Source organism: Denticeps clupeoides, chromosome 11 (genome assembly GCF_900700375.1).
Source record: "Denticeps clupeoides chromosome 11, fDenClu1.1, whole genome shotgun sequence".
In the NCBI taxonomy this organism is placed as follows: Eukaryota; Metazoa; Chordata; class Actinopteri; order Clupeiformes; family Denticipitidae; genus Denticeps; species Denticeps clupeoides.
In genome coordinates, this window is record NC_041717.1 from 9,583,906 (window position 1) to 9,601,239 (window position 17,334).

The 17,334-nt window shown below is 44.0% G+C and overlaps 4 protein-coding genes across 6 annotated transcripts; 2 read left to right on the top strand and 2 right to left on the bottom strand.

Annotated features, from left to right (window-relative positions):
* Positions 1 to 478: 478 nt before the first annotated feature.
* nacc2l (NACC family member 2-like) lies at positions 479 to 4,238 on the top strand. 2 transcript variants are annotated; one of them, XM_028996298.1, is made up of 6 exons: positions 479 to 910; positions 1,171 to 2,005; positions 2,136 to 2,312; positions 2,466 to 2,571; positions 2,830 to 2,927; positions 3,150 to 4,238. In XM_028996298.1, exons 2-6 carry the CDS (start codon positions 1,219 to 1,221, stop codon positions 3,632 to 3,634), a joined length of 1,653 nt encoding a protein of 550 aa, XP_028852131.1. In that variant the 5' UTR covers positions 479 to 910; positions 1,171 to 1,218; the 3' UTR covers positions 3,635 to 4,238. The 2 variants fall into 2 exon arrangements, with proteins under 2 accessions (XP_028852131.1, XP_028852132.1); XM_028996299.1 differs by having other exon boundaries at positions 1,204 to 2,005.
* Positions 4,239 to 4,636: 398 nt separating this feature from the next.
* Positions 4,637 to 13,902, bottom strand: LOC114799306 (xenotropic and polytropic retrovirus receptor 1). The gene is made up of 15 exons (XM_028995827.1): positions 12,913 to 13,902; positions 8,773 to 8,828; positions 8,630 to 8,681; positions 8,005 to 8,088; positions 7,705 to 7,907; positions 7,481 to 7,633; positions 7,320 to 7,400; positions 6,807 to 6,888; positions 6,547 to 6,734; positions 6,137 to 6,316; positions 5,804 to 5,969; positions 5,482 to 5,673; positions 5,216 to 5,376; positions 4,991 to 5,127; positions 4,637 to 4,897 (listed from the first exon to the last, which is right to left on the bottom strand). The coding sequence occupies exons 1-15, from the start codon at positions 12,980 to 12,982 to the stop codon at positions 4,672 to 4,674; spliced, it is 2,031 nt and encodes a 676-aa protein (XP_028851660.1). The 5' UTR covers positions 12,983 to 13,902; the 3' UTR covers positions 4,637 to 4,671.
* On the bottom strand, positions 9,260 to 12,284 carry fam78aa (family with sequence similarity 78 member Aa). 2 transcript variants are annotated; one of them, XM_028995830.1, is made up of 3 exons: positions 11,301 to 12,284; positions 10,497 to 10,574; positions 9,260 to 10,403 (listed from the first exon to the last, which is right to left on the bottom strand). In XM_028995830.1, the coding sequence occupies exons 1-3, from the start codon at positions 11,558 to 11,560 to the stop codon at positions 10,031 to 10,033; spliced, it is 711 nt and encodes a 236-aa protein (XP_028851663.1). In that variant the 5' UTR covers positions 11,561 to 12,284; the 3' UTR covers positions 9,260 to 10,030. The 2 variants fall into 2 exon arrangements, with proteins under 2 accessions (XP_028851663.1, XP_028851662.1); XM_028995829.1 differs by having other exon boundaries at positions 9,260 to 10,574.
* On the top strand, positions 13,104 to 16,824 carry plpp7a (phospholipid phosphatase 7a (inactive)). The gene is made up of 2 exons (XM_028995828.1): positions 13,104 to 13,726; positions 14,948 to 16,824. The coding sequence occupies exons 1-2, from the start codon at positions 13,246 to 13,248 to the stop codon at positions 15,337 to 15,339; spliced, it is 873 nt and encodes a 290-aa protein (XP_028851661.1). The 5' UTR covers positions 13,104 to 13,245; the 3' UTR covers positions 15,340 to 16,824.
* Positions 16,825 to 17,334: the final 510 nt, after the last annotated feature.

Consider the following 17,334-nt stretch of genomic DNA (forward strand, 5'->3'; position numbering starts at 1 on the left):
ACCACCTTTCCCCAGTACTCGGACTCAAATTTCCATCAAAAAGGCTTGGTTTTTATGTGGCCTGTTAACTCCCATCTAGCAGCACGTTTGTCGTGGAGGGATCTAGATATCCCAGCTGATTGGCCAAACGTTTGCAATTCAGTCCTTGGCCAAAGTTATTTTATCCTCCATTAGTGTTTTGTCTGCCTGGATCCTCACTGGCACAGCCCATTCAGTATGCAGCCTCTGTTCTGAGCATGCCAGTCTGTGACAGGGACTGCATTGCAGCGCTGCATTCCTGGCACAGACGCTCTGTCTGCCCTCAATGTAAATACTCTTACGTGAGTGGCATGGTTACAGTCTGAGCCGATGACGGCTCTGTCACACTCTGCACAGTGGGCGTTGAGAACGCTCTGCAAGAGTGCCGATTCTTTCCTCCCCACCCGACAAGGTGGAGTTTTTGCCTTTTTTTTCCTCTGTGTGTGTGTGTGTGTGTGTGTGTGTGAGAGAGACGCCGCTTCCCTCGTCTTTGTCTTTCTTTCACTCTCTGTCTCCATACTACATACAGACGTTTACTCTCTGCAGGGGCAGTTATCCGCATCAGCACTCGCTCTGTCTCCCCCTCGCTCTCTCTCTCTCTCCCTCTCCCTCTCTCTCCCCTCCTGTGTCCTTAAATGACTTTCCCTCAGTCTCCCTCCCTCCTCACCACCACCCACCCTCCCCGTTCTCTGTGTCTGTGCCTATAGCCTCTCTCCCCCCCTTCGCTGTGACATAGTGTAGATGTTGCATCGATTGCACACGCACAGCCTTGCCTTGCTCTCGTTACTGCGACTCTGGGACAGAACGCCGGGATGCCCGCCTTGTCACATCGGCAGAGCGAACGTATGGAGCCCGGCTGCCTCTTCACCGCCCGGACGATGCTGCTGTAAAGGTCAGATAACGTGCGGCTGGAGAGGAAGGCGTGGTGGCTGTGGGCTTGTTTGTGAGGCTTTCTGGGGGGAAAGAGGAAGGTTGTGTGGCGTTCTTGTCTAATTAAAGCTACTGTAAGGGGCGTGAGGCGTGCTGACGGTTTTCCTGGCTTGTGACTAATGTGGGTTTATACTGTATGTGCTTATGAGAGCGAGATGCTTTTTCACGTCCCTCATGCTCACCAATTGTCCTGTTTGTGTTTTTACGCCCCTCTCCTAACAGATGCTCACTCAACAGGTCGTATCTCCTCTGTAGGTCCCAAAGTTGACAATGTCTCAGCTCCTACATATGGAGGTCCCGAACTTTGGCAGCACCGTGCTGGACAGCCTGAACGAGCAGCGTCTGCTGGGCCAGCACTGTGACGTGGCCATCATGGTGAACGGCCAGGCCTTCAAGGCCCACCGTGCCGTCCTGGCGGCCAGCAGCCTCTACTTCCGAGACCTGTTCAGCGGCACCGCCCAGACCCTGTTCGAGCTGCCGTCCTCGGTGACCCCGTCCTGCTTCCAGCAGATCCTGTCCTTCTGCTACACGGGGAAGATGACGGTGGCGGCCAGCGACCAGCTCATGGTCATGTACACCGCCGGGTACCTCCAGATCCAGAACATTGTGGAGCGCGGCATGGACCTGATGTTCAAGGCCAGCGCCCCGTTCTGCGACTCGCAGACGTCCGCCAACGATGACCCGCCGAGCCCTATCCAGTTGCTGGGTGACCAGCCTGTGGCCAGTTGTGAGATCAAACAGGAGAAACTGGAGACCCCGGTATGCTCACAAAGCGAGGAGCTCAAGCAGGCGGAGATGGAAGCCAAATCAGTGCGGAACTCAATAGCGAGGAGCAGCGCCCTTTTTTACACGGGGATCGGGGCTAACGGTACCTTGCTCAGTGTGCACCCTTATGACCTGTCCTCTGCAGAACACTCCAGTCCCGGGGCCTCCAGCATCCCTGCCACAGATAGTCCCACGTCCCACCAAAACGAGGACGAAGACTTAGAGGAGGACTCCTTCGATGGCATTGCGAACGGGAAGAGGATCTATGGCTACTCGACCAGCCCTTATGCCAGTAAACGTCTCTGTGTGCTGTGGTCAAGCTGTCACTTCTAATTCATCCAAGTCATCACTCAGTCACTGTCATTCAGCATTTATTTTTATTTTTACAGTTTGTCTCTTCCTCCCACCTTTATTCTTTTCAGTACAGGACAAGATGGAGTTTTCATCAATACCCGTGTCCTTGGAGAGCCGCTTCTGCGTACTGCTAGGTGGGGACAGGGAGGCGTTGCCTGCTAGTCTCATCAGCCAGATCGGGTACCGCTGTCACCCTGCACTCTACACAGAAGGGGACCCGGGGGAGCGTCTCGAGCTCATAGCAGGTAACACCCAGAAGTATGAGATGTGAAAGTGCATCATAAAGCAGAGGGCTAACGGAGAAATTAAGAAATGAGGCTGACACGGCTCACAGAAAATACAGTGTGATAAATGACATTGTGTCATGCTGGAAATGGCATTCCCCTGTTCCGTCTCAGGCTCGGGAGTGTTTATGACGCGAGGACAGCTGATGAACTGTCACCTGTGTGCTGGCATCAAGCATAAAGTGCTGCTCCGACGTCTGCTCGCAGCCTTCTTTGACAGGTCTGAGAAACGGAATGTATTTTTAGCATTAAAGAGCCCCTCACCTTTTTCAGAATCACAAAAAAAAAAAACTCTCGGTCCAACCGCCTTTACGCATCTCGAATTGTGTCTGCATGATCTTGTTTAGTTTGCATTGTGTCCTTTGCAGACAGGCGTCTGGTGTAAAACTATGAAAGTGCTGCATCCTGATTTTTTGGGTGGTGCATGTGATGTGCTGGACCTGCCCTCCAGTGGCTGACTGTGGTACTGCGCTTGTAGGAACACCTTGGCAGACAGCTGTGGAACTGGAATTCGCTCATCAAACTGTGACCCCAGCAGAAAACCACTGGACAGCCGCATTCTGAACACGGTCAAACGTGAGTTCTGTTCTGTTTGATTAATGGTATGCCGTCTAGCTCTGTGGTTCAAATGCTTCTGGCTGCTGATAGGTTTTTTTCGTTGGATTTATTGGCCTCCTGGGTCTTTCGCAGCTTTAAAGTAGTTTTAAGCACTGTTAGGAATTCTGCTGCGGCAGCATGTTCTGTGGTGCAATGAAGCATCTTTCGGTCCTGAAATCTGCTTGTCTTCTCCGATGAAAGTCTATTGTCAGAACTTTGCCCCGAACTTCAAGGAGAGCGAGATGAACGTGATTGCAGCGGACATGTGCACCAACGCTCGGCGGGTGCGCAAACGCTGGCTCCCCAAGATCAAGTCCATGCTTCCTGAGGGGGTGGAGGTCTACCGGAGCTCGGTGGTCGTGGGACACTCTGAAGGCGGGGCCCAGGCCGGCGTGGTCTTCCCCTTTGACTCAGACTTAAAACACCTGGCGTCGTCCGACCTGTACGCGGAGTGCAGGGAAGCACTCAGAACTCACCCGCACTTTGCAGTGGAAGCGAAGACCGCGGCCGAGGAAGAGCAGCTGAAGGCCGCCGATGACGCAGAGGAGGCGAAAGGTCGCGGCGAGAACCCGGAGAGGACGGCGGGAGTCCTAACCATTCACTCCAGCGGTAAGAAAGGAGAAGTCCCCACATCATCCACCCCGCCCAAAGCACACCACCCTGAGCAGAACGGAGAAGACCAGTAACGTGCTTACCCGTGTTACCCTTCAACACAACGCTCTTCCCTATACTGAACCTTACCGCTAACGGCAAGTGCAGGATCCAATAAAAACGCAGCAGCTGCACAACTCAAGTTGCAATGACAAGGAGAAGAAAAGTACTGTACCTGACGGGGAATCATTCGGAGGAACTGCAACAATCAAGAGCTATGAATCAAAATATGCTGTCATTTATCATCATCATCAAAACCTGCATACACACACACTTTTGTGACAGCCTGTGATGGTCGTGCAAATGCATGTAACGCTCCAGCAACTGTACTTCAGAAAAGCTTTCTTGGAAAATATATCCAAAATGGGACCTGGACACTTGCATGGAAAACATAGTAAGCATAATAATGGACTTATAATTTTGCTAAACATGAGAATTTATTCTAAAATCTTTATCTAAAGTGCAAAGACATGAAGCAGATGGTTTTGTGTAAAAGTGATGCCTTCTTTGAGGAGGCTCTAAGAAGGTGCTTTAAATGTCAGTTTTTTATATTATAAAATACCGCTTGTTTTTTCCCAGGAGCCAGAAAGCAAATGATGACACTGGGAATGTCAGTGTGGAATAAAATTTTTGTTTTCAGTTCATGTCTCATCTGTCTTATTCCTCATTGAATTAGTTGTAGGTTTCACTTATGACCTCTTAATACCACTTTCATTTGAAAACTAGCACTGTAACTTTGTAACATCGCTTTAATATTAATTCTGAAAACAGTGGCAACACTGTGACTTTTCAAGACTGACTCAAGGACTTTTAAGTAATTATTTAATCATTTATTCACATAATTGTCAGATAAGTGACTTTTTTTAAAATTATACTTTATTATTGGTCTTTATAATTGCAATTTATTGTAGTTAAGTTTTTTTGTTCACTGTAAGACATCTAATTCTGCATCGTAATTGTTACTAATTGATAAATTATTATGACTGATGCTTTGATACTAGTCCTACCACAAAAATAAATAAATAAACAAACAAATATTTTGCATAAAGGATAGCCTCTGTATTATATCTGATCACCTCAGACATCTGAGGCCTAAATAAGAACACGAATTTTCTGAAGAGGCCATCTTCTTATTGTGCTGTTTAGCAGGCTCTTCTTGCTCCATCATGTTCTCGAGGAGAAACCGTTCAAGCAGGTTCAGTGGAGCAACAGGAACTTCTACATCTCTGACAGCACGGCCTACTTCGCAGTTTTTAAGGTGCTCGTTCTCCAGCCGGAAGAGGTTCCAAATGCATCTTCTAAATGAGAAAAAGGGTTACTTGGAAATAGAAATAAGACACAATTTTCATATATTGCTTTGGCAAAATAAAATACATTTGTGGCATACTTACCTTAAGACCTCTAGTGGGACCAGAATGGCACTGGCAGTGGCAGCAGAGGCTGAGTCTTTCATCTGAGCCAAGATAATATTTATAGCCCAGGAGATTCTCAGAAGCACATCTGCCAGCATGGCACTGTAATAGAAGACCTAAGAAGGCAAACCGCACCCCACATAAGACACTAGTAATGTGTTTTTGCTGTTAACATACGGTACATATGGTATGGATAATAGGTACCTGACGGGAGTATATCATCTCAGCCTTTAGGAGTCTGTTTTCCTGCAACAGTCCCCAGTCCATCTGTAAGTCCCAGGCTACTGTCACTAACACACTGAAGCAGGTGGCCACAGCCCATAAGTAGAGATACAATGTGGCCTGCAGCCCCAGGCTGGGATTCTCTAGATCAAGGATTAGTCAGTTTCACTTCAAGACTGCGGGGGGAGTTTGCATCATATTTCAATTTTCTGCCAGCTAATTCCAGTGCTCGCATGAATCGTCCAAACCTCTTGCCATGTTGTAGAGTCCAGCAAACATGACCATGATGAAGACGGAGGAGTATTTTCCAGCGTTGAAGATGTGCGTGGAGTTGCCACTGTCCCAGAAACATCTCAGACACTGAGCAAATCTCAACCATGGTGGAAAGCACTGGATCAGGCACATCACTGCCCTAGGGTACAGCTCACATCCCATACGCTCTGAAATTCACATAAAAGCAAACATTTGTGTGTGTCTGCAGGGAAAAGTTCAAAAGCTAAATCAGATATGTTACGCAAATAGTACAAACAGTAAAATTTATAATACAAATGTATTTGTTTTATAGCTCACCTGCAGACAGACTTGGGTCCTGCTGATTGTTAAATTTTACATCACATGCATAGAACCACATAAGGTCCCACAGGTCCTGAAACAGGGGGCTTAAACTGTTGAGCTGGTCGGCCAGCCAGCAGTGAGCAAATCTAACTTGGTGGAAGGGAGCTGTGATAACTTTAAACTACGAAAACAAAGACAGCACAGCAGAACTTAGTGTTTCTGAAACTGTGAAAGGTTTTTGCAATCTAAATGAATGAATTTATATGCCAAGAGAAGCTGTAATATTTTAAGTAGACATTTGAATAAGGTAATGTTAGGAACTTCATCTGTCAGGCCCACCTGACTCACCAGTGAGGTGGCAAGCCAAGAACGAGCCTGATGGTGGCAGACAGGAGCTGGATTGAGAAGTAACAGAAGCAGGAAGCAGTGGAACAGGAGCGGGTGGAGATGTTGGGGTATTGGATGGGATGGTGCCTGTAGACAAGCCAAGAGGCTGGTGCAACAACAAACAGCTAAACCACCTGCTACCTGAAAGGCAACGCATGGTCTTCTGTACTGGAGACAGGACCAGTCAATACACCAAGTCAAAGGTTCAAAGGTGTTGTAATAAGTGATGCATGACGGAGTGTATAAGTTTAAAACCAGTTAAATAAATAAGCTATACCAGTTATGACCAGCTAAAACAGCAACCAGCATTGAGTCGTTTTGTACCTACATGTTGGTCACTATAAATGTTCTGATAGACAAACTTGTCTCACCTCAAAGATGTGGTGGCAAGACAGATGATGTCTGGGATCTAACTCAAAGACGAGCACATGATTGACACCAGATTTCCCCCAAATGTACATGTTCACCGCCAGCAAAAAAAAGAACTCGATCAGCAAGAAACTGCCTCTGTAGAGCCTCAGCAGTGGTCTGACGTGTTCCCAGTTTGGTACCTGTAAGACTAACGCAGCAAATCTAAATCATAGTGGTGCGTGTCTGAAAAGTTCACTTAAGGTTGCAATTGAAATCTCACCTTGAATGATGACAAGGCCAATTAGAGCTACCAGAAGACCAAAGGTCATTCCAATTCGAAATGCAGTCCAAGGTGAGACGGACTGGAGCGGAGAAAAAAATGACACAATAAATACAATTTCACATGATTTGAAATTATTTCAAGTGTACTTAAGTTGATTTTCCTTAAGACAGCAAAGTTTTGGGATGGTTCCCAAGCAGCTACCACATGCACTGCACTTCAGACTGGTGGCTAACCAGCCTCAAGCAGTTAATCTTTTTAACCCTACTGCAATAAAGTTTAAAAACTGACTCAATCATTTTCAAAATGACGTTCTTCTATACCCCTGCTGAAATCTGGACCGGATGGTGAACCAGCTAGTTTGACTGACTTAAAGTTTCTTACTTCAGCATGGTAAATGCATGTTTACATTTCACAAAAACCCAGAAGACACCATTGATGTGTAATTAACCACTTGTTAAGACAGCCTATCTAGTTAAATTCATAAATGAATATCATATATGACATTTCTACCTGTTCAGTGCACAGTAGCGGGATTTTCAGCCTCTTCATAGCTTTTTGCTTGTCCTCCCCCTCCAGATGGCACATGAAGGTCTACAGGGTAATATGTTACAGTGGACCGTCAGAAGGTGGTCACTGAAAAGACGTTATGAAGGAGGAATTAGTTAAATCACCTCCAACTTTGACATGAATTGCTGACATCTGTTTCCATCAGTGTTGAGCTGGGACGTGTCCAGCTTCTCAGTTCTCCACTCTTGCCCTTGTTGTGATGTGAAGAATGCATCGCACCTCTTTGTGATTTTGTAGAATCCATTGTAGTTCAACTCCTGTGACACGCATGAAAATAATGCTAGAAAATTATTTTAACCGCATGATTAGCAGTCGAAAACTATCCCACCTGGTATTTCTGCAGGAGTGCTAAAGCGAGGTAGAGCTCGCTCACAGCCATTTTAAGCTGCTTCATTTCTGAGGTTCCTCTGCAGGTTTGTAATAGTAGTTTGGAGTTCTCCACAAAGTCTCGGCCTCCTCCTGTCCCGCCCTGTGAATGCTGGACTGCATTTTCAAAAGCTGCCATTTTCATCTTGGCTTCGCTTAACTTTTCTAAGAAATCAAGGTGCCTTCAGTAGTCACAGACATTTTGGTTATCAAATAATAAAAAAGCAAGGATTATCATATTGGATGCTGGACTGTATAATACCTGAATAGAAGAGGTTCACCTTCATCAGTTCTTTATCACACTTCTGGAAGAAGTTTTTCTGAGCAGATATGAGGTGCTTTTGATCTACATATGTGAAAATTGCAAGCTGAGAGTCTAAAGCAATAGCAATAATAAGTAATAATAATGTTATAATAATGTTAATTATGTTAAGGAAATGTAATTTCTTAGCATTATTCTTAGCTTTAGAATAAGCTGCCTCTAGATTAATCTGATTATTAATAATCATTGTTTTAAATAAATTAATGGATAAATTAGGTACTTTGTGTTGCTTTCATGTAATTTTGTAATATAGTCATTTTTACTGTACTGTCGTTATGTAATATAGTTTCAGTTTCCTTCTACTTTCACCTTCATTGTTAAGTGCATTAATATTTTATCTGGCATTGATTGTTTCAGCTATGACAGGGATCACTGTTGCATGTATGCACGTTCTATGGCGTATTTTGTTACATAGCAGAGCATAGCTTCAATGACCATACATAGCACTGTAACACCATTGCACTCTAGTAAAAAAAAATCAGCTTAAAAATAGACACATTTTATCAAAATGTTCAATATTTTAATATTTAATATTCATAGTTATGTTGTATTTCACATTCCTTACCTGTGCAGCAAGTACTTTTAATGTCTTCAGCGTGCAACATAGACTTTAAAATCTTAAAAATAATAATGCAAAAAAATTATGCAGAATTATGTGCCAAAAAGATCAAAATGCTAACAGTTAAAAAAAAAAAAAAGGTTTCTTACCCCATAAGACATGTAGTGTTTCTTCCATTCTGGGACGGTATGGGTGGCCAGCTGATCTACGAATCGCATCAGAGAGGAGTGTGTGAGGCTCCTGTGTGTTCCTTCAAACAGCTGTTAGCAGCTGAATGGGCACCTGAGATGTCTGAGAGGGCGGGGAAGTGGGCACAAAAGCCGTCACAGAGCAGGAGCCCAAAGAATTAGTGCCCTCATCAAACATTTAACCAGTCATATCACCATTTGCACTCACAATTTGAAGAAAATAGCTCAAGCTAATGCTCAGGCCAGCAAGAAATCATAGAGGAAATAGATGCTGAACAACAGACACCTACACGTATGCCCAAGAGGACTAAATTGGGGCAATGTGGGGTATTTTAGAATCAGGCCATTCTGTTCTTGTAGAAGATTTTTTCTTTTTGTAAATACTGTACAAATGTACATTGCATTTTTCATATGCACTCAGTAAGTGTATACAAGTAACAGAACAGTAAAAAGTACACAGTGAAATTTATTAAAGACATAATATACATTTGTTGAGTGAGAATATTTAAAGTACCTGACAGTGTTGCTGTTATTAATGAGCCTACTGAGTCATAATTTAACCATAAAAGGACTATATTATCATACCTGGCACAATAAGAGTGCTTAGAAAGTATGATGCTAATAGCAACCAAACAAACGAGCTTTGGCTCCATTTTCATCCAGAAAGGGGAGTCAGCTACTGTCCTGTAATACAAATTGCTGCATATTTTGAACAGATTTTGTGTTTTCATATTCTTTTGAAGGTCAAGAGGTATGTAGTTCCATTTCAATATTTGTGAAATGCAATAATCATCACGTCACTAAATACAAACAGCACTTGTGTGTCAATTTCATTCACATGAAAACATTGAAATAATCAATTAATATGCATCGATAAAAAGAAACACATGGCAACTTCAAGGTCGTGCGCATTTTTAGTGTTTAACAAACACATTGCAGCGATTTGAATTATGAATAATGAATAGGCAACATAATTTATTGTGCATTTGTATTATGGGGATGAAGGCAAGTCTAGCATGTAAACACAGTTTTGATGCACTGAGCAGCTAATTACCGTTGTGTAATCAGTACAGTCTTCTTCATGTCAGAGGCAAGGCTCATAAGTGAGGTATGGAACTTAAACCTGACTATGATCTGAAGACATCGTTCAAGACTTCATGTACTTCCTGTCACAGTTTCAAAGCAAATTTTCACTGAGGTTCAAACAAAAAAAAAATTGTTATAAAGGGATGCTGGAGTATTTTGGTCGGATAACCATAATAGGCTTTCCTGTCCCAGGCCTCCACATCAGCACTTGGGCATCATTGGCGTTGGGTCTGACCAAGGCATTGGGTGGGATGGGTTCGTTTGTTTCCAGGATCTGAGGCCGATCCTGGATTTGAGGCTCCAGAAGCCTGCCTCGTTGACCCAGGGGTCTTTTGGGGTCGACCTCAATGCTGAGCTGCATCCTCCATCGAATTGTCTGAAGAAGAACCATCTCAGCTGTGGTTTCATTCAGGGCCACTAGCCAGGTGGTGAAGTGCTGGTCCCGCTGGATGCCACTCAGCCGAGGTGGGGTGTCGGCTGTTCCCACAGGCACAGTCCACGTAACGCTGGGGCAGAAGTTATCATTCATGCTCACGGTGAGTTTGGTCGCTCTCTTGGTTGGACCAACAATGGTGTATATTTCAGTGGTGCTGCCATACCAGGGGTATGTGACGCCATCAGAATCACTTATTGCTTGAATCTGTCCAGTTTTCAGCTCTGGCAGCTCCCAGCTTGAGCTGCAATGACAAGGAGTAAAATATGTTTATGTTGGTATATTATAAATGTGTCAGGAAAAAAGTCAATTTTAGAAGTAGGTTTTTTCTGGTCAGGGTGTGTGCTGCTTTTCTCTACCACTGAGGAAACAATCCCCGGAAATGGGATGAAAAAAAAAACAGTACTAACATCCTGAGTAGCCATTCTTGAATGGCTCCTTCATGCTTCACAATGGGGTGTAAGCTTGGAAGTGAGTGATGGCAACAACTTCCCACAATTACACTAGACGTTCCTCAACAACATGCAGCCAATGACGTATGGATTTAAGGAGCTATTTTTGAGTTTAGAACGATGTACACTCATAAACTTCAGACACTCATACTACGAAATCAAAGACCCAAGTCATCTAAGCCATGAACAGTACTAGTGACCACAAAACCCACTCACACACTCCTATGCAATGTCCTACTCACTCAGCTTCAATGGAACTTTCTCACTACACTTTCTGCATGTCAAGCCCTTATTGCACACTATTCAATATGTATCATGATCTTTTCAAAAGCCACAATTCTGATTCTGAATGTCCAAAATGCAAATTATTGATTTTTCCTTATGTTAATGTACACATATGAAGAAATATTTAATATATATATATAGTCAATGTACATTCTTGTCCTTGTCAATTAAACTCTTTACTCACAGAAAAGGAAATGAAAAAGGTCAAGAAAAAGTAAAAATGGACTACTCACATGCCCTCACTTCCGTATGTATTGTAGAAATCCATTTTGTTGCATGCTTGGATCCAGCCAACAGTCCAGGTTTCTTCACACGCCACAGGCGGCACCAGCACTTGGGCCGCGGCTCTGAAGTATGGCGTGCGGTAGCGCAGGACAACATCAGAGGACTCATCAATGGCAGTGGGGTTTGGGTCAATGGAGGTGTTCACTTCAACCACAGCGATTCTCTCACTGAAACGGGGTTTGCGTCTAACACTCTGAATGCAGCCCATTGCTGTGACAGACGGCACAAGCCAGTGCTACCTATGGGCTCCTCTGTGGGCTCCTGGAGGTCTTATTGTAAGTCCGTAACCTCAGCAAACTACATATCTAACATTTATATCGACTAAATCATCCCTCTAAAGAAAAAAAGTCTAATTTCACGTCTTCATTTTAGAAAAACTGTCCATAGACCTGAGTGAAAAGCTCAAACCCATTTCATTATGAACATAACCATATAATATATTTCATGCATTTTAGTCCAATTTACATAGTTTAGATCATTTCATCAATTAAATGCATTCGTATTTAAATTATAGCCTTAATTTTTTACCAGTTTATTATAAAAAGTTTAAAAACAACATGTACCTTGTACACGATTTAAATAACATGTCTGCTTTTATTAAAGTAACGACGCTCATGTAAATTAAAACTCTGCAGGCTGCAGTCCAGTCGTTTTTGCTCGTCCTGTAAATAGTGCAGAGTTCGGCAGGTGAAATGAACGGAGTCCAAGTCCACTTTTCTACTCCAAGGTCCTTCCATCCTTTCCTGGCTCTCCGTCTTCTATCATCTATTTAGGCAGAATAACTACTTGGCTGATGTTTGCATTTGACATAGTCGAAGACAAACACACAAAAAATCTGTTCAAATCCTTTGCACGGCCACATCGTCTCGTCCTTGTCCCATTAGTAAACCAGGCAGGTTCCCTCGCGTGTAACGCAACACTTCAGCTGTTGACTGTGGCTTTTTTTATCCGAGCGGCTTTAGAGTGACACGGGCTTTGAGGAATGCTGGGAAATGTAGTCCTAGGAGAAAGAGTTAAACACCGAATGTACGGTGATCCTTTTTTGCGTATATTCTTTGGCCGTCTACTTCAGATGAATGTTTAGTTATGATGATACGTTGTTACTGTATCGTGCCACTTTTAAATGTTTAGCGTGATTAAAGATTCTTCATTGTGATTGGCTACTGAGATTGTCCATCGCCGTTCCCAGACTTCCAGTAGCTTGGCAACTCGACTATGTTGCCAGGTGTGATAATTACCCACGTTTTTTTGACAATTTGCTATGAATGTAATTAAACGGCATTCATTTATAAAAGCCATTTGTAAAACCCTTTAATATTAAACTGCCACTAACCCAGGCAACCCCAGCACTTCACAAGCATTTAATATGACACGTGTCAAAGGCACAAGTAATCAGAAATTCCAATTATGATGTAATGATTTATTCTGCATTATAACATATGCACCGTGATTCCTTATGCCTGCAAATTATGAACAAGTTATACAATACTGGTGAGTAAAAGTGCACTGGTATAAAAGCAGAACACACAAAAAAGAACATTTTATGTCAAATTGACCTACTATCGTGGCATTCCGATCCCATCTTTGCCGAGGTGCCACTGGTTGATCGCTGTGTGTGAAGTCTCGTCATGTTCGTGGTTTAGGAGGGACGTGTTTGAACGTTGGGTTTACTTCTGTCACTCCGACCTGGCAACACCGCGACTCGGCCATGTGGGCGCGTTACACGCGTGCCAGCTGCTTCGTCTATTTATAGCCGCGCTGGTATAGACGTCGCAGGGGCTTCAGCGCGATCCCGCATCGTGTCATGGGCATCGGGGGCCACTGGCGACCGCCGCGTGTGAACTGGGCTGCAGGCTGCGCTTTCGTTGTTTCGGCAGAATTCCCCAGTCGATCATGCCCGCGCAGGGTCGATCCAGGGCAAGGGATCGGAACAACGTTCTGAACCGGCCCGAGTTCATGTCATTGAACCAGCCGCTAAGGAACAACACCGCGGAAGCCCGGGGCGCCGGGCGGAGGCCCTCCCAGAAAGCCAAGCAGCAGGGCCAGCACCAGGCGGCGGACAGTGCGCAGCAGGAGCCCGCGGAGAACAACCGGGAGCGCAGGGAGTCCCTGAAGCCGCGCGAGGAGAACTGCATGCAGCTCAACCCCTCCTTCAAAGGCATCGCCATGAGCTCGCTCCTCGCCATCGACATCTCCATGTCCAAGAGGCTCGGCGTGTGCGCGCACAGCACGTCGTCCTGGGGCAGCGTGCGCGCCATGGTCAAGCTGCTGGCCCTCACGGGCCACGGCATCCCGTGGATTTTTGGCACGGTCGTGTGTCTCACGAGGAGCAACACGTTGGCGGGGCAGGAGGTCCTGGTGAACCTGCTGCTTGGTAAGGTTTCCTGCTGGAAGAGGAGCGCGGTCGCAGATTTTTACCCACTGCTGCTAAATGCACGCCATGTCACCGACACACTCAGGCACGGTCAATTTAGAGCTGCCAGTCCACCTAGCGGGAGGAAACCAGAGAACCCAGAGGAGACCTCTGGCATGGGGAGAGCATGCATCCTCCCACCCACAACCTTGGAGGTGCGAGACCAGGTCTCTAACAACCATGCGGCCCTGAGCACAAATATATGGGTTTTCACCAGTGCATTGTGGACACCTGACGGGGTTAATATTATGGCAGGCAGAGAAGACGTCAGTGTACATGTTTTAAAGTGCTAACACACACACACACACCAGCAGGGCTCAGTAGCCCAGGAAGACTTACACCTTGACCCCAGCATTGTTAATTAATGAATATTTAATGAATAAGTCACAAATAATGCTGAAGTCACCCATAAACCAGTCAGATTTAACACCATGCCAGTTATGATGGATGAGTTGAATAAACATGTAAGGATTTGGGCAACAAGGGCCAAATTGTCCCTGGTCTGCAGCATGGAGCAATGGAAGGCGTCCTGAATGCATGTTGTTAGAATGCGTGTCACTTTCTGAAGGAAGACATGGCATCAGGGTGCATTATGGGAAGAAGGCGAACTGACAGAGGCAGCATGATTCTTCAGCCCGTGTGTTGTGCTGGGGACCCTTTGTCCTGTATTTTTATATGGCTGTTATTTGACATGTACCGACTGTCTTAAGAATGTTCTGGACCAAGTACATGTCTTCATGGACATGGTGTTCCCTGATGGCAGGTCCCTCTTTTAGAATGATGAAAACTGCTAAACTTGGTCCAGATTGATTTGAGAAACATGGCAAAAAGTTGATCTCATTGGGATCAAGTAAACCGTATTTATTAGTGCATTAATATTCACTATTTGTGTCATGGTGACATCTTGAATGGAAATTTCCATGCTTCTTTAAATGACATTTTAAATACAGTAGAATTAGGCTTCATGAACGGGGAAACTCGCCAACAGTGGTTAAATGATTAATTTCTGGTGTTTGTCTTTATTTTTTTAACAATATAGAAATACGGTTGTGTTTGTGGGTCAGTAGGTGTGGGAATAAAGCTGCACAGATCACACGTGGCTGCAAGGCACATGACTTAACTTTCTTCTTAGTTCAGCATCTTTTTTAACACTTGTTTTTATATCCTGTGCTTCTTCTGCAGCTCTTCTACTGGACATAATGACTGTTGCGGGAATGCAGAAACTTGTGAAGCGGAAGGGACCCTGGGAGATGAGCCCCAGCTTTCTTGACTACTTGGCCATGGATGTATACTCTTTCCCAGCAGCCCATGCAAGTAGAGCGGCCATGGTGTCTAAATTCCTGCTGGCCCACCTTGTGCTCGCCGTCCCTCTACGAATCCTGCTAGTGCTGTGGGCTTTCCTGGTCGGCATGTCACGCATAATTCTCGGCCGCCACCACCTGACAGATGTGGGGTGTGGGTTTGCACTGGGGTTCCTACATTATAATCTCGTCGAAATGGTTTGGCTGTCCTCTAACACGTGTCAAACTATTATTTCCATTGGGACGTTCAACTGGAACCCAATGTTGCTTTAATCTTTTTGCTTTATATTGCCCAGAGGACATTCATCTGTCTGTCCCTGTTGCTCTTCATTGCCTTATGCCCATTGCAACTTATTTGTAAGATTTGCATTTTAAAATTGAGAAATACGAATATGTTATGCTGTGTAAAGAAAGTGCTAAATGAAACGGTTGATTATTTTCATCATGATGTGAATAAGTGTGAGGTATTCTTGGACGTGTATGTGGAAAGGAAGCCAGTGGAGTTGGTTAAAGCTCTGAACATTTTAATTTGTCATTCTCACTACTGTTTTCGGGACTTTATACTGTAGAACAGTGTGAAAAATATTATTGTGTTCACAAACAAGGCAGTTTGTGAAAAGCGTGGATGTTGTTGCTTCATTGCGTTCCATTCTATTGAAGTGAAGCAAAAATACCCTCGACAATTAGACACTAGGGTAAGGAAAAGAAGATAAGTTGCCTTTGAAACATAAGGGGATGGGTGGAGCTGAAGTTGTACTGCGGCCAGCCAGCAGGGGCACTAGACCTTCGGTCAGTTTTTAAATGAGACGATTTTCATATTTTTTTTATTATCGATTTGATTGAAACAATTTGAGAGCAATACATTTTAGTAGTGTAATATGTATGAACAGAATTACTGAAGGGCTTTTCTACAGAGGCTAAATGTATCAAAAGCGATCCCATTTCTCACTGTACCTCTCTTTTGTAAATCTGCATCACCAAATATGTTCAAATCCAAATGAGCTGGTTGCGTGCATTTTATTAATTACAAATGCATTTCTATAAAAAAAATTGGATATATTTTATGCATAGAAATGTTAGAATTTTTTAGGCTACTAAACTGTTACTATGGTCTCAGGTAAAATGTTTTTGACCTTTTTGATATTTTCAGTGAAACGATAGATGATTTGGGCGGTGGGATGGAGCAATTGCTCTGCTATGGATCCAAACATAGAACATGGAAAAAGATCTTGTTCGCTTGGGATGCTGGAAGGTCAGATTATTTCTGCAGTGTTTTTATATTTCCCTGCCAACAGGCAGTCCTGGGCCAGTTTGGGGGAAAAAAAATGTTTAAAAATGATAAATTACTACAAATCAAGACCAGATTACAAGCAGCGTCTTTAATCTGTAATCTGTGTGGCAGGGACAATGAGATGTGCAATTTGTTACAATATATAAGAAAATTGAAATTAAATGGGTGAGATTGTCATTTGACCTGACACATTAATTGGGTCTGCAAATAGTAACCTTAAAGGTTATGCATTTTTATCTGACGTTTTCATATGTTTGCATTGTTTGTGTGCTGTTCATTTTTCTCCCAAATTATTGTTGCCATAATTCTTTTTGCCAAAGTGAAAAAATGCTATAAGACAGCTGTATGAGCGGCTTTCTTTCTTTCTTCTCTTCTTGGAAATTGCATGTGTTTGTTTAGTTATTTAAAACAGTGCTTGAATTTAAAACAATGATGGTGTAATAATAAATAAACCTTTTCAATCTGTTTCCTGGTCTTAATGTTAATTCTAACAGCATTTGAACCAGAACATGAAACTGAAAGTAAAGTGATTGTCATTATGATGCACGGTGCACACAATGAAATGTGTCCTCTGCTTTTAACCCATCACTTGGTGAGCAGTGGGCAGCCATGACCCTTTGCTCAGTGGCACCTTGGCGTCTCCGGATTTGATAATAAATATAATACATGTTGGGGAAATTAAGCAAAACTACATTCTAGATAAACATAAATTGCAGAAGGGTGCAACCACAGAAAATCTGCAGAAGCTGCAGCATTTTCATTGAATCATTGTGTCCCAGATAAGAAGTGATCTGAGTGCTGGCCAGGATTTACACATTCACTGTGTGGCCGCCAAGATCAGGAGCAGCTGTCATTGTCAGTCCCCTGTTCGCGCCCCATGGTGATCAGGTAACTCTAATGCAGCTCAGACCTGACTCAGCAGTCTATAAATAAGTCCTGGGGTCAAGCCAGCAAAGACCTGCTCCTCCAGCTACGAA

Coding starts and splice junctions, on each gene's coding strand:
- nacc2l (XM_028996298.1), top strand. CDS start 1,219: ATGTCTCAGCTCCTACATATGGAGGTCCCGAACTTTGGCAGCACCGTG. Junction 2,313..2,465: donor GCGTCTCGAGCTCATAGCAG/GTAACACCCAGA, acceptor GTTCCGTCTCAG/GCTCGGGAGTGTTTATGACG. Junction 2,928..3,149: donor CATTCTGAACACGGTCAAAC/GTGAGTTCTGTT, acceptor CTCCGATGAAAG/TCTATTGTCAGAACTTTGCC.
- fam78aa (XM_028995829.1), bottom strand. CDS start 11,560: ATGGGCTGCATTCAGAGTGTTAGACGCAAACCCCGTTTCAGTGAGAGA. Junction 10,575..11,300: donor ACATACGGAAGTGAGGGCAT/GTGAGTAGTCCA, acceptor TTGTCATTGCAG/CTCAAGCTGGGAGCTGCCAG.
- LOC114799306 (XM_028995827.1), bottom strand. CDS start 12,982: ATGACGAGACTTCACACACAGCGATCAACCAGTGGCACCTCGGCAAAG. Junction 7,908..8,004: donor GGTGAACCTCTTCTATTCAG/GTATTATACAGT, acceptor TTGATTTCTTAG/AAAAGTTAAGCGAAGCCAAG. Junction 6,317..6,546: donor CTTGCCACCACATCTTTGAG/GTGAGACAAGTT, acceptor GTTGCCTTTCAG/GTAGCAGGTGGTTTAGCTGT.
- plpp7a (XM_028995828.1), top strand. CDS start 13,246: ATGCCCGCGCAGGGTCGATCCAGGGCAAGGGATCGGAACAACGTTCTG. Junction 13,727..14,947: donor CCTGGTGAACCTGCTGCTTG/GTAAGGTTTCCT, acceptor CTTCTTCTGCAG/CTCTTCTACTGGACATAATG.